The sequence below is a fragment of the Pogonomyrmex barbatus genome, unplaced genomic scaffold (genome assembly GCF_055798465.1).
Source record: "Pogonomyrmex barbatus isolate J1 unplaced genomic scaffold, ASM5579846v1 scaffold6, whole genome shotgun sequence".
Taxonomy (NCBI): domain Eukaryota; kingdom Metazoa; phylum Arthropoda; class Insecta; order Hymenoptera; family Formicidae; genus Pogonomyrmex; species Pogonomyrmex barbatus.
The window spans coordinates 9340458-9353805 of NW_028297160.1; the positions used below are offsets into that span (position 1 = coordinate 9340458).

General features: G+C 36.5%; 1 protein-coding gene across 5 annotated transcripts in view; it reads left to right on the top strand.

The window, feature by feature from the left end:
• The window catches only part of LOC105432944 (ATP-binding cassette subfamily G member 4), a 24615-nt gene continuing 11267 nt past the window's right edge, over positions 1-13348 (top strand). Inside the window, exons 1-3 of one of the 5 annotated variants that reach the window (XM_011647967.3) lie at positions 1-231; positions 7732-8200; positions 12925-13042. In XM_011647967.3, the coding sequence (XP_011646269.2) occupies positions 7978-8200; positions 12925-13042 (341 nt within the window). In that variant the 5' untranslated portion in view covers positions 1-231; positions 7732-7977. Of the gene's footprint in view, positions 232-273; positions 407-1140; positions 1160-7731; positions 8201-12081; positions 12230-12924; positions 13043-13348 lie in introns of those variants that run through there. The other 4 variants (XM_011647968.3, XM_089082580.1, XM_089082581.1 and 1 more) reach the window with 4 other exon arrangements.

Below are 13348 nucleotides of genomic sequence, written 5' to 3' on the forward strand. Positions count from 1 at the left end.
ATCGACTTCTAATGCCCAGAGCGAGCCACGATGCGCGGACCTGTCACGGCTCGCGGCAGCGCGAAAGCGACACTAGCTAGTCGTATTCGAGGCAGTCGTTGACGAGCTTTCGACTATGACGGTCACGTTGCTCCCTCAGCAGCCGGTAGTATAAACGGGACCTCCACAGCCCGGTGCGCTGCCCTTCGCGGTTAAAAGCCGCCTGGCTCCAACCCAGCCGCGCTCGTACCAGTACGTAAATGCGAACTCTTATCTATTTTCCGCCCCGGCCGGGCAAATCACGCCTTATCGATCGTCCCACGTATCTGCCGCATCCACCCGTACGTCACTCGCGTGACAGTTCTCGTGCGTGTTCCGAGAGAAGTGGTGCTTTATATCAGCTCTGTGAAAACAAGAATGTGTATATGTATGTGTGTGTGTGTATATATATATATATATATATATATATATCATATTATATATCATATATACACATATGTGTATGTGTGTGTGTGTGTGTGTGTATATAATGTTATATGAAATATATATGTGTTTATATTTATATGTATTTATACTTATATTCGTGAGCTCGATTTCCGTACGGAGTGAAGTTTTGTTGAAATATAAAAAAAACTTGGTCGGACATTGGTCTGAAAATAATTTCGTTGGGCCGTGAAAATAATTAAATAGGATATTGATTATTAAAATGTGTATCATCACGTTCTATTATTCTATTTATTCTTATTTTTATTTTCTTAATATTATTTAAAATAATATTTATTAAATTATTTGACGGCCCAGCATTATTACTTTTAGATCTGTGTCTGGCGAAATTTTTATGTACTTCTTTCTGTGCGAAAATAATTTTCAATAGTCTTTAGTGCACCTTCTCGCACAGCAATTATGAAGCAATCGTTCAACGGAGGTCTTTGTATTCAATACCGTGCGCCGGAAATGATTGACAGTATTATAATTGCGACCGTATTACGATCGTGAAATAGATGCGTCACTCGCGCCAAACGATTCTAACGGAAGTGGGTCGCCTCTTGATTTGAGTTGCGTAGAAAATTCAGTTTCTTATTTCGGACTGCTCGTCGCGAAGAACGAAATGCTCGTTGGAATAAATCGCTGAAATAAGTCGGCTGGAATAGTTGGAGAGATAGGAAGCACACGGAGCTCGGCTCGTAGCAATTTCCTAGATACCGTTAGATATACTCGTCCGCGATGCGATCCTTTCAACTATGGCGGTAAGCCGTCGATCTTTGTTCCAGCGGCGCAAAGAGATGCAAGCAAGATCCGTTTTCACGAGTCTCCGATCTCGTAATTATTCCCTCGTTAAATCAACAAGGTCGGATGGCGGCCGTGAAATCGGCGGTCAATAAAATAATCCCACGATGTGCGTTTCACGAACTGGTTTTCCGAGGGAAAAAGTAAAGGAAGGAAAGGTGGAAAGGAAGGGAAAAGAAAACTCATTTCCGCCTTTCGATTCGTAAATAGACGTTGCGCGCGCTGTTTATCTTTATTACCTTACTCCATAAGTTATCGCGCCTTTCTCTGATGCGGCAGAAAAGTTATAAATAATATAAAGAACGAATATATACGCGCGTTACAAAAACGTGCTATGTATAAACTGCGTTTAAAAAAATGACGCAGAGGAAGAGATATTAATAGCATCCGCTGGAGATTCGCAGTCATCATGGGGGGGGTCGTAAAAATTAACGGCGATTTTTGAGGCCATGGCCGGAAATTTCAAGCGGTAAAATCTGGATCAATAAGTAAACCGGACCATTACAGAATTATCAAGAATGCTCGATTACGATTGATCGATTCGATTATTATTTAAGTTTTTTTTTTTTATGTTTCATGGCCCTAAGCGCGGCTCACGGAACGTCACGATACGCGATATCGAAATTTATGCCGGAGAGGCGCACGCGTACATGAGTATTATTTTGTGAAAGTAGGACAGTTCCTTCGCTTATTCGTCTACTTCCACATCTCTACGTGACGGTTCTTCCTCTTTCACTTATCTCTCGTTTGACTCGACATTCCTTCCTCGACAACGATGACACAAGGTTCCTTCAGCGGGTTCCCGTCAAGCTGTCATATGTGCACCTCGCGATATTTTACGACGATTTTGTACGAGAAAAGAAATAAAATTAAAAGACCCGGCTCTCCAGCTGGTTTTTATTGACGTGGAACAACGAAGGACGTTCCGCTTTTCTGGCACGTTGCATGCGCGTTTTTTTTTAAATAATTAAGATAAGGCTATCAAGGCTGGAAACCGTGGACGACGTAAAATAGAATGTCATCACCCGCGTGTTTAACGCACGCAACAACCTTCGCGGTAATCGCGAGATATTTTATGAAATTTGCCTGTTTCCACTTTTTTTCCCGTTAAGTCAGTTTTCCTGTTGGATTATTTTCACGCTAAAACTCGTACAACGCTTGCTTGCCATAAATAAATCGAATCGAACGATCAGTACAATATATTCATTGATGGAATGCTCGTTACGTTTTCTATAAATAAATTGCTATCATGTGAGCGATTGATTGATTAGATCATCCCTCTTGTGACTAATAAATAATTCTTTGTTACCATTATCGTCATAACAACTAGCAGTCTACGTCTGAGATAACATTTCTTGTAAAAAATCTTCCAGAGATTTTATCAAGGTTTCTTAAAGTCCATTAAAAATTTTCCTCTTAATATTGTAATAAAGATTCACGCAAAAAGATTACGATTTTTCAACACCTACGTTTTTTTTTGTAAAATAAAACTTCTTCTAAAATTTGAGTCTTTTATTTTGAATATTTAACAAAATGTTTACATTATACATTATAAGAATTATTTAAATATCGTTAGTCTTAATTTATTTTACAAACTAGAATATTAATAAATGACATTCAATCGAGATGTGTGGATTTGTCGATTAAATTACAGAAAAATCCGCGCGTTTTTAGTACTTGTAGAACGTGATCTCCCTGAAGACGTACAAGATTGCGTTCACCCCAAAGTTCAAGCTCGCGAGCTCTATTTGTTATCATAAATGATTATCATAAACGATAAGAATGATTTAATCTTTTGTGCACAACGATAATATTTGTATTTGCACGCACATCGCGTAATTCGCAATATGTCACGATAATACGATATGTTAGACACGGTAATGACTTCCTGTTCCACGCGACCGGTAACACATATTAGTACAAATAATTTGCAATTGCAGATAAGAAAAAATATAAGATCGCATAAATCTTATATAATTTATGAATAATATTAGTTTATAGCAAAAAATTATTTTGAATAAAACGATCTGTGCTACCTTAGCAAAATTCTATATTAAAAATTCTTCGTAAAACGTAAAATATGAAAATAAAAAAGTGCATGCTTGTAGAGATTGAATGATATTATTCATGACTTCTGATCAGAATTTCAAGATGTTGCTCTTTCTAAAAAAATCTTTAAATGTCGCAAAAAAGTCATCTTTTGCATATTAAACTTTAATTATTTTGGGAACCTGGCGTGCTGAAAAAATTTGACCTGCAGCATCGTCCTGAGAATCCATAAGAAACTTGTCTAAAGTTCAAAATAATTAAAACAATTTTTTTTTGTAAATTAGTGTAATTAATCGAAGACAGATCGTGTACGTTCCTATTTTTGTTCTTTCTTCGTTTTTGTCTCTCGGAGACATGTATAGGAGACGGATTGCGACATCCAGGCATGTTGTCCGTCGACGACGATTTCTCGGTCGCCGAGCGGTCGTGTGTCAGATGCATAATCGCGTTCGGGTATTCGTACTCACGGTCGAAGTAAAAGTAAAAGTCGTAGTAAAATTCGCCTCGGCTCGTTGAACTAAAATCAATGTGAATGTAACGTAAGGCCAATGCAAGCCGAAACATTCCTGCCCGCCAATCGAGCGGCGTTTTTTTTTCTCCCACATCGCTCCCACATCGCGTTAATTGAAGGGGTCATCGCCCCCTCTTTGAATCTCCCCACGAGATCTCGCTGATCGACGATTGACCATCCGTGAAAAATGGGACAGCGACGAAAATTCCAATTTCGAAAGACACATTCCACGTCGTTGCACTGCATCAACGACGCCCCAGATTCCCCGGCGACGCTGGCGCGCGATTCTTGTCGAAAGACATCGCGCCGTTCGTTCATCATGCCGATAAAATTTACGCGTGAAATTTAATCGTGAGGAGTGATCTGTCTTTTTCAATGAAAGACAAAAAGGCTACACGATATAATGCTGTTGATAAAACGCGCTCGTCATCTCGAGGCACAATAATTGCACGAAAATCGTTGAATCACGCCGATTGAATGGCAGGAAGAGCACGCCTTTATATAAGCTTGGCACGCGCGTCGCAGAATTTGCTTTTCAAGGAAAAAAACCCAGTTTTATCTGGATTTGTCGCATGTCAATCAACAATGATACACAGGTGCATTATAAAAGCAAATAAATAAATAAATCAATTTTTATTCCGGACCGTTCCTCGATCTTTTTAGAGAACGCGCGCGAAAAGAAATTTTCGGAAGTCTCGATCTCTATTTATGTTACCACATTAATTTTAAGCCCTCTTGACCCTCCGCTCCCTTCGTAGAATCGTGTTCGCCGATTGTTTCGCGACGTCTTCGACGTTAAATTCGACGGCTTCGCGATTGGACGAATTGGTGAACGACCTCTCGGAGCGCCTCCAGGTTCTTCGCTATCACCGTGACGCGCGATTTAAAATTTCCCCGATCCTCTACACGCACAGTAGTAAATCTGGAATGAATCCGGAGACTTGCATTCAAACTCCGATCTTGATGTGTCACCATTGTGTCTTCGGTGCTGAGTAAGACGAGCCGCGCACGACTTATCGGCGTGTGACGCCTTGGTGACCTTGGGTGCCGTTTTCTCACGCGGAGATAGCTTCCGACTGTAAATTTAGAGCACACTCGTGCTCGTTTGTGTACACACACGAACGAAGGCATGTGTAGGCCGCGATTTCGTTTGTTCCCGACCTTTGTTCCGTCAGTCATTGGCCTCGTGGATGATGGCGGTCCTTTCGCGTCGGATTGCATTGCGCAAATAGCTAGGTATTCTCGCGCTCGGTCTTTTATAAATATTTTATATCACAAAAAAGAAATTAGTTTTAAATCAAGACAACTGTTCTCATGTCCAAGTAAGAGTATTATAGTCTTCTAAAAATTTTAATCTTGATCTCATTGAACTTGCATTGATGCGATTGTATTAGCATTATTGTTCAATTTGAGATTGAAAGTCTTTTATATGAAGATTTATAGTATTCTTGCTTATATATGAGAACATTTATACTTGCATAAATGCAAATTCAATCAATCAGATATTAAAATTTTCCTAAGAAAATTATAATATTCTTGTTTATATATGGGAATATATGTTTTGATTATCTAATTTTTTTTTCTGTATAATTAATTTTACTTCATTATTGATTCACGGTTTTATTATGCGAAATTGTAAAATATAAGATAGAAAATGACGAATTACAACGCGGCGAATAATCTCGCTTAAATACACGATGATTTCATATTCTTGAAATTTATGAACCGGAAAAAATTATACGGAATGCGTTATATTATGATTGCGATAACGATAGTTTTTCTATTTACTGTCATTAAAATAATCATAACGAAAGATATTTTGTTTTCAATTTTAGTGCTATTTTATTAATTTATGGATAAAGTTTATGCATGATTAGAGATTTTTTATTACATTTTTTTTATTACATCAAGAAGCTAATTAACTCGAAGTTTGTAAGTATTTGTGATCTAAATTTGTTTCCACACATTGATGTGCGTAAACATTATTTTAAATATATTTATTGATTTGACAAGTTTTTCGTTATACTTTCAAAGCAAAACATTTCGCTTGTCAAAGTTAAAACGTCATTCGTGTTCTTTTCCTTTTTCTTGCGATTTATGTTCTGTATAAGTCAATAAAGCATATATGATGAATATAATTTTGTGAAATTATTCATATTAATTACTGCAATTTATGCGCAGTATTCATTTTTTTTAGATTAGCAGTATTATTTGTAATCCTGATCTTTATCCGATGAAATTTGCAACAATTATAATTTATGCATGTTCACACTTACTTCGCGAACAATTCTTTATAAAACAAAGAATATTACTTTTAATGCGATCTATTTAAGATGTAAATATCATTTCACGTCAATCATAATTATTATTTACGTCTTTTACTTTTTAATATCATTTCACGTCAATCATAATTGTTATCTACGTATTTTACTTTTTAATTTATTTATTCATTTTATCAAGAATGGATATATTAATTTCTTTTGCTCTTGATCTGGCTTTATAATACCATTGTCTCGCGTATTTTATACCATTTTTCTTGTTATAATTAAACCTTAATCTCATAGAAAACTAGAATAAAACATTTATCACTTATAATTGTTATAGAACGTAAAGAGCAATAGTTTAAAAAAGTAAAAACAAAAAGTTAATTAGAGCCAAAGATGTCGCATGAAGATGCGTTACAAGAAAAATTAATACAGTTTTATTATAATAAATTATTCTGTGAAACAAAATAAATTCAAATGTATGAAAAATATTCTTGAAAAGCATTTGTGATATTTATAAAAATATTTTCGGAGAATCTTTTGAAAATTGCTCATACGAAGAAGAAATGAAATTTGGACAAAATATCTTTTCTTTTTCTTCTTTGAAAATTAATTGTTCAATTTTAATTGTAGCTTTAATTTTTAATTTTTAATAATTTTTTTAGCAAGCATTTTGCTAAATTAGCTGTCGGTGTATGCGATTAACTCGCCTGAAGAAGAGAACAGAGAATCCGCTTTCTCGCTTTTGCGCATTTCGAGCGATTCTATTTTCGTAGATGTTGATGTCGGAGAGACCCAATAACTTAGCTTCTCGGTCAAATCTCTCGAGATGTAATGAAGTTCAAAAAAATTCCGTCACGGCTGTTCGACGACCGATACGAAACGGAGACGACCGCCGCCCATATAAAATGCGTAAACAATTCGATATCTTCTTTGTTCCTCATCGAGGACGACATATCCCCGCGGATTTCCTTCGCAAGCGTCTCTCGCAACGCAATTAAGTCGGACTGACAAGTCCGATTAAACAAGTGCGGTTTTTTTACACGGTTATCCTTCGACTTCGCATTTATTCGGTCTTTTCTGATTATACTCGTTCGTTAGAGCCGCAATAATTATCAATAATTAATGATAATTTTAAAAACTGTTGCAACATTATACTAATTGAAATCGACGTGTTATGATTTAGAGCTGAAATATCAAGAAGAAAAATAATTATTATTTATATTATAGGTGAGAAACGAAAGTTTTTTTCTCCGCAAAAGAAATTTGATAATAGATAAATATCTTACATTAAAACGCGCTTGTCAAACTTTCGATGTTGCGTTTTTAATATGACGGGGTCAACAGCGAGATAATTTCCTAGCAGTCAAGATTATGTCGTCCGTAACATATGATGAAGCGCGCGAAAGCGTGTTCTGATGACTTGACGAATTAATTTTAAATTTCACAGTGTGACTGCACATTTCTCTTTCTTGTTCGTCCGTCATTTTTTTATCTTCCTTTTGTGCGCCTTTTACGCGTTGTTTGTTCAATCATCGGAGACTATCATTTCCCTTTACGCGGGTAATTAGCCCGTGTTTGTTGTGATTGAATTTTATCTGCGATTCATCCTGACAGGTCATTCCTAATTTATCATTTCAGATTGGGCTGAGAAAAATTATGCGAGAACGGGGGTCATCGTGAACGAAGACGCGAGCGAACGTCGACGAAATATCAATCGCGGTGGTGGTGCGGAGAGGATTAACAAAGTGCAGTGAACCGACGACGTCCGTTTTCGCGACGGTGCCGAATAGTACCCGAGACTTTGTGACATCTCCTCTTCTGTTTTCACTCCCGTGCGAGCTTGCGTGCGATTCCGGAATCAGGAGTCAGGAGTCTCCAGCCGCGATGACCACATCGACGCATTATTCGCCGTCGCGATCGTCCCTGAGCTGCTGCCAGTTCGATCGGGGCAGTCAGGATGACGTGCGAGGCCCGGCCATCATCGGCAACAACAATTATTTCCTGCGGAAGGAGAAGTACTCCTTCCCGAAGAGGCCCCAGCTTGACCTGTCGTTCCGCGACGTGCGCTACCGCGTCAAGGAATGGAGCCTGCGTAATTTCTCCATCAGTAAGTAACGTCAGCAAGCAAGCAGGAAACATCGACAACGACAATAATAATGTCGCAATGCCGGAATCATATATTATCATGTGCCATTGTTGTGATCAGGCTTAATTGACGTTTCTGTGACGTGCAGTTTTCATTATTGAAAATCGAGATAATCTCTTCACAAAAGGAGATGAATAATGCGAAAGATGATTTATGAGGATCGAAGATATGAAGAAATCACATTTTTCAAGTAATTTTCGAGAGAAACAGAATGTTTGATTCGAGGTACGCTTTTGTTCAAAGTGTTTAATAGTTTCGTAAACGTTTTTTTCTCGTGTTATTTGTCGTTAAAACGTGCGGATTATCGGATACTTGATATTAATAATCGCGGCAGTTCCGGGTGTATCTTTTTTTTTTAAACATTTTTTTTAAACATATAGTATTATTTTTTAGCTTCTAACATCCTTTTCTGTCGTGACATACTTTTTTATTATTATCATTTGATTCTTGGGTTATCAGTGCGATGTAAAGATTACACTTTTTCGTAATCTTTAGTAATTTAATTCTTAGGTCAATATCGAAATTTAATTTTTTTACATGCATCTTTTGTACGATCATCAAATATATTTTAGGGGTGCAATTCGCGAGTTTACATCTCTAAAAGGATGTTAATAAGAGAATTAGTCAGAATAGCCTCACGTCTACCAAAATAAATAATGTTATCGTAGTGTAGTTATTTCATCAAATCAGATAATATGATTGAAATTTATGATAAACGCGATGAAACACGTTGTCATAACAGAAATTTCTTTAGATTCATGAGACGATAGTCGTTTGTAAGCAGTGAAAGCAGATTATAATTAGTGCTCGACTACTCAACGATGACGGGAGACTTTGATCAGCCTTGAAAAAAGTCACAAAAATGACGATGGAAGTGAAAACAAATGACGCGTTATGTACTAAAGGTTGTAATTATTTATTTAAAACTTCACCGAGGCTATATATGTTATTACATGTCTTACACAGAGACACATTAATTATTTGGAATAATTTGAGCAAGACGGTTGCTTTAATAACAACACATATAATGCGAGATTAGTGACTTGAGGAGAAAGTATTTGTATCGCATAGCTATACAGATAAACGAAGAAAGTTTTAAACGGAGAAAGTATCGCGACGCGTTTTGAAAATTCAACGTTGAACAAAAGTTGAACCATATTGATTATTAATATTCTCGATAATTCTGAATATATAGTAATAAAAAGTACAATGTTGAAAATAATTTTTAGCTGTTGGAAAGTGAAACGCATTATAGATAATAATTTTTTATTAAACGTATTTAGAAAGAAAGAAAAAGAGAGAGAAAAAGCAAGAAATTACGTCTGTACGTCTGAAACTAAATTAATCACATTTATCACACTTTGACAGAAATGGCTGTTAATATTAAAATTATAATGCCATTATCATTTTTCTGTTGTGAATTTATATACATCGCTTGTATATAAATTCATTTAATTGAAATATCGACGACAACAGCGATTATATCTCATTTAAGCATCTCACATTTTTACATTTCCATAATATTATCGTTTGAGGTAGACCACGTGACAATCTATTCATGACAAGCACATTAATAACAATTTAGATCCACGTACTTCTTTTTCTTCTCGTATACAATTGTATACAATTTGTGTTTCCTTTTCATGTGAATCCACGTGGAAATGCAATTAATTATCTATTGCATCTAACGATACATTTACCTATTTATTTTAATATATCGCCGTCTAATAATCGCATTCGATTTATCTAGTAGAGAAGAAGTATAATCATTATAATTCTTTTTTACATAATGAAATACATGATTGCGCTTTATTTTTTGCCGGGATTACCGAAGATGCATTTCCGCCCCACGTTAATTAAGCTTATGTAAATGTTGTTTTTCTGAAACTCGCGAATAAATTTTTTCGTTTTTCTGTTCGAAGATTGTAAAAGAAAATGTTCTAAAGTACTTGGCGATTTATTCGTTACTTTTAGCGAACGTCAGTCATTTGCGCCATCAGTTAATTGATGCGCACACTTCAAGTTAAATGAAGGGATTAAAAATATATGATGTACACGCAACGCCAACCACATTGTTTTTCTGTGACAGATAAAAAGCATACGTAACACGTTATAGTAAACAAGTAAACACAAATAAGGTTACATAAAAATATGAAATGCATGTTCGCACGGATTGTAGGTTGTGAATAAAGCGAAAAGCAATTAGATATATTTCAAAATATATTTTTTAAAATTATTTTGTGCGTATTTTATGCTGCAACGAAACGTTATTATGCGACACATCGCTCTTTGTAAGATATATTTGTTTTACGTTATAAAAAAAGAATGATGCGAATATTGCGGTTCGAAGTAACCACCGACGTCTCACTTTGTCGTGCATGCCGATTATATCTGCTATTACGTCGGATATATAAAACTCGGGAGTGTATTGATAGCGCATCCGCTGGAAGAATTTGTATTATTCATGCCACGAGAAAGGAAATCGTGCGTCATAGATCGCGACACGTAGAACAATACGTGCCTTCGTGCAAACCGCAAAGTCGATTCTCGTCAAGATCTCGTCCCGTCCGTTTCCATCAAAAACACACGGAGACATACAGTCTGTTGTAAAAAAAAAAAAAAAAAAAAAATTCCCAAATGCTATATAAAAAATTTTTCATTATTAAAAAAGAAAGAAAAAAATATTTCTAAGTACTATATAAATTGAAATTTTTTATTATATTGCTCTCTCGAATCTGCTCTGAAATGTTGACTTTTAGCAATTTTTATTCCACGCGGAATAGAATTATATGTATTTAACATACGTAATTTGTTATATACATTTGTTGATATAAATAAAGTGAAGCAGTTGCTTACGCGCTACACGTGTTGAATACGAAATGAAGATCTGCCTCCAGTACAAAAGACTCGCTAGAATTATTGATGTGCGCCGTGACATTCAATGTAATTTGCGAGCGAGTAACTCATGATAGGAGGCGAACGCTCGAATGAAGAGTGATAGATTAGTCATGTGAAATGTAGGATGCGTGTCTATCTCAATGAGATATTCCTATAATAGTAAGTGTGTCTCGATGCGACCAGAGAGAGAGAGAGAGAGAGAGAGAGAGAGAGAGAGAGAGAGAGAGAGACCGGGGAAGGTCATATCGAAATAGTTTTCCATTTTCTTTCAGCCGAATGCGGAATGCGTTTTGCCACACACTCGTCCCTCGTGACGAGGTGGACAGACCAGGTGGAAGACCAGGTGTAGCAATCGTACTCGTTATTCCAATAAAGAAACTCGTAATTTCAAACGTTCTCCAGAGAGACTTTGTCAGATTCGATCTCTCTTCCTCCCCTCGGCGAGATGATTCTTCTCTCTCTCATCTCGCTTCTCTATGTTTATTCAAACACGTGTCATAGCTTTATGTTATAGTTGCAAATAATAATTATTATCTCGTGCCTTTAGACCGCCTCCAGCGATCGAGCATTGTGCGTGGTATGTTACATAAAATGAGATTAAGCAGAAACATAATTCAATATCGTTCATTCTCTCTCTCTCTCTCTCTCTCTCTCTCTCTCTCTCTCTATCTCTATTTCTCTCTCTATTCTATTTTTTTTCTCTCGGTGAATTAGCTATATAGCACGAAGAAAATGGATCACTGTGACATTCGCGTGCTTATCCTTATGCATTTTACGCGTCACGTCGTGGCCCGCCAGCTACTATGCGATTAACTTTAACGAGCTCTTTCTCTTATCAATTTATCGCAAAAGCAGTTCAAGGTTTGTTTGGATGGACATATGCAAGGTTGATAAAAGTAATCGAGTCGCTTTAGAAATGCTATTTGTCTACGCAATCCTATCGCTCTTCGGCAGTTTCCATGAATGAGGAAAGGCGGTCACTAGCTCGAAGCTTACATAAATTGCACTTGACTACTTGGATATTTTGCCTTTTACTCGAACAAAGAAAAAGACAGGGAACAAAACAAAATGTCTTGGTGCTTCCGTTATGTCGTATGTATAAATAATTGTTATGTATAAAATAATTATCGCGCGAAATAATTCAGCCAATATGATAATCAACTAATATAATAGTTCAGATAATAATTGTTTAGATAATATAACGATAATTAATTCCCTGAGATAAAAGGCATATTTTATGTGAATACTTCACAAAACGCCGAATAGAACTTTTGGAAATGGAAATCCACACTTGTATAAATGTTAATGATTGCGATGTTACACACAAATAAGTTTGCACGTCGTTTTAGCTAAAGATCAACTGCTTATTATCACTTATATAGATGTTAATAATCGTTTGTTAATATATTAATCATATCGAAACCGGGGAAGATTACATGTGCGACTCGACTACATAATATATAAAATGTCACACCGCGATCTGGAGTCAATGACTTCAAAAATAGCCTTGAAGTGATGTAAAATATATTTGCATAAAATATCGAGTCTTGATCTATCGCAAATGATGCAAATAGATCGTACAATTGATGCAGATTCGTACTCTTTACAATGAGTATCCGGACTTTACAGTGTTCCGCGACGTGCTGACGTTTTTTTTTTTTTTCCTTTCATTTCTCGAGTCGAGCTGTGAAATATTGCTCCGACAGCGCGCTCAAGACTAATTAACAATGAATCATCGCGCATTGAATGACGCAATCGTGTAATTGCGATCTTGTGCCTTGTTGCAGGCGAGAAAGAGATTCTGCATGGTGTCAGCGGCGAATTTAAGGCCGGCGAATTGGTGGCCATAATGGGACCGTCCGGAGCCGGGAAATCGACATTGTTGAATGCTCTTGCCGGTTTCACGTAAGTACATACAAAAAGATTCAGGAATAAATTGTTTTCTGCGTAGGTGCACTCGAAAACTGACGCGTCCACAGGACTCATTTTTTTTTTTTGTTACTTCACCTTCAAATGTCTTATTCTACGTTACTTAATATGCTTTATGAATGATTCAATTTATTATTCTGCATTATTTTTTATTTTTCCTCGCGCGTGGATTGCGGAACAAACGATCTGAGTTCAAGAATTAAATTCAGTCATAATGCGCGCTTTGGAAATCTGACCTTTGACATGATAACGCGATGAACCGGATTTGTTTTCGCGATATAT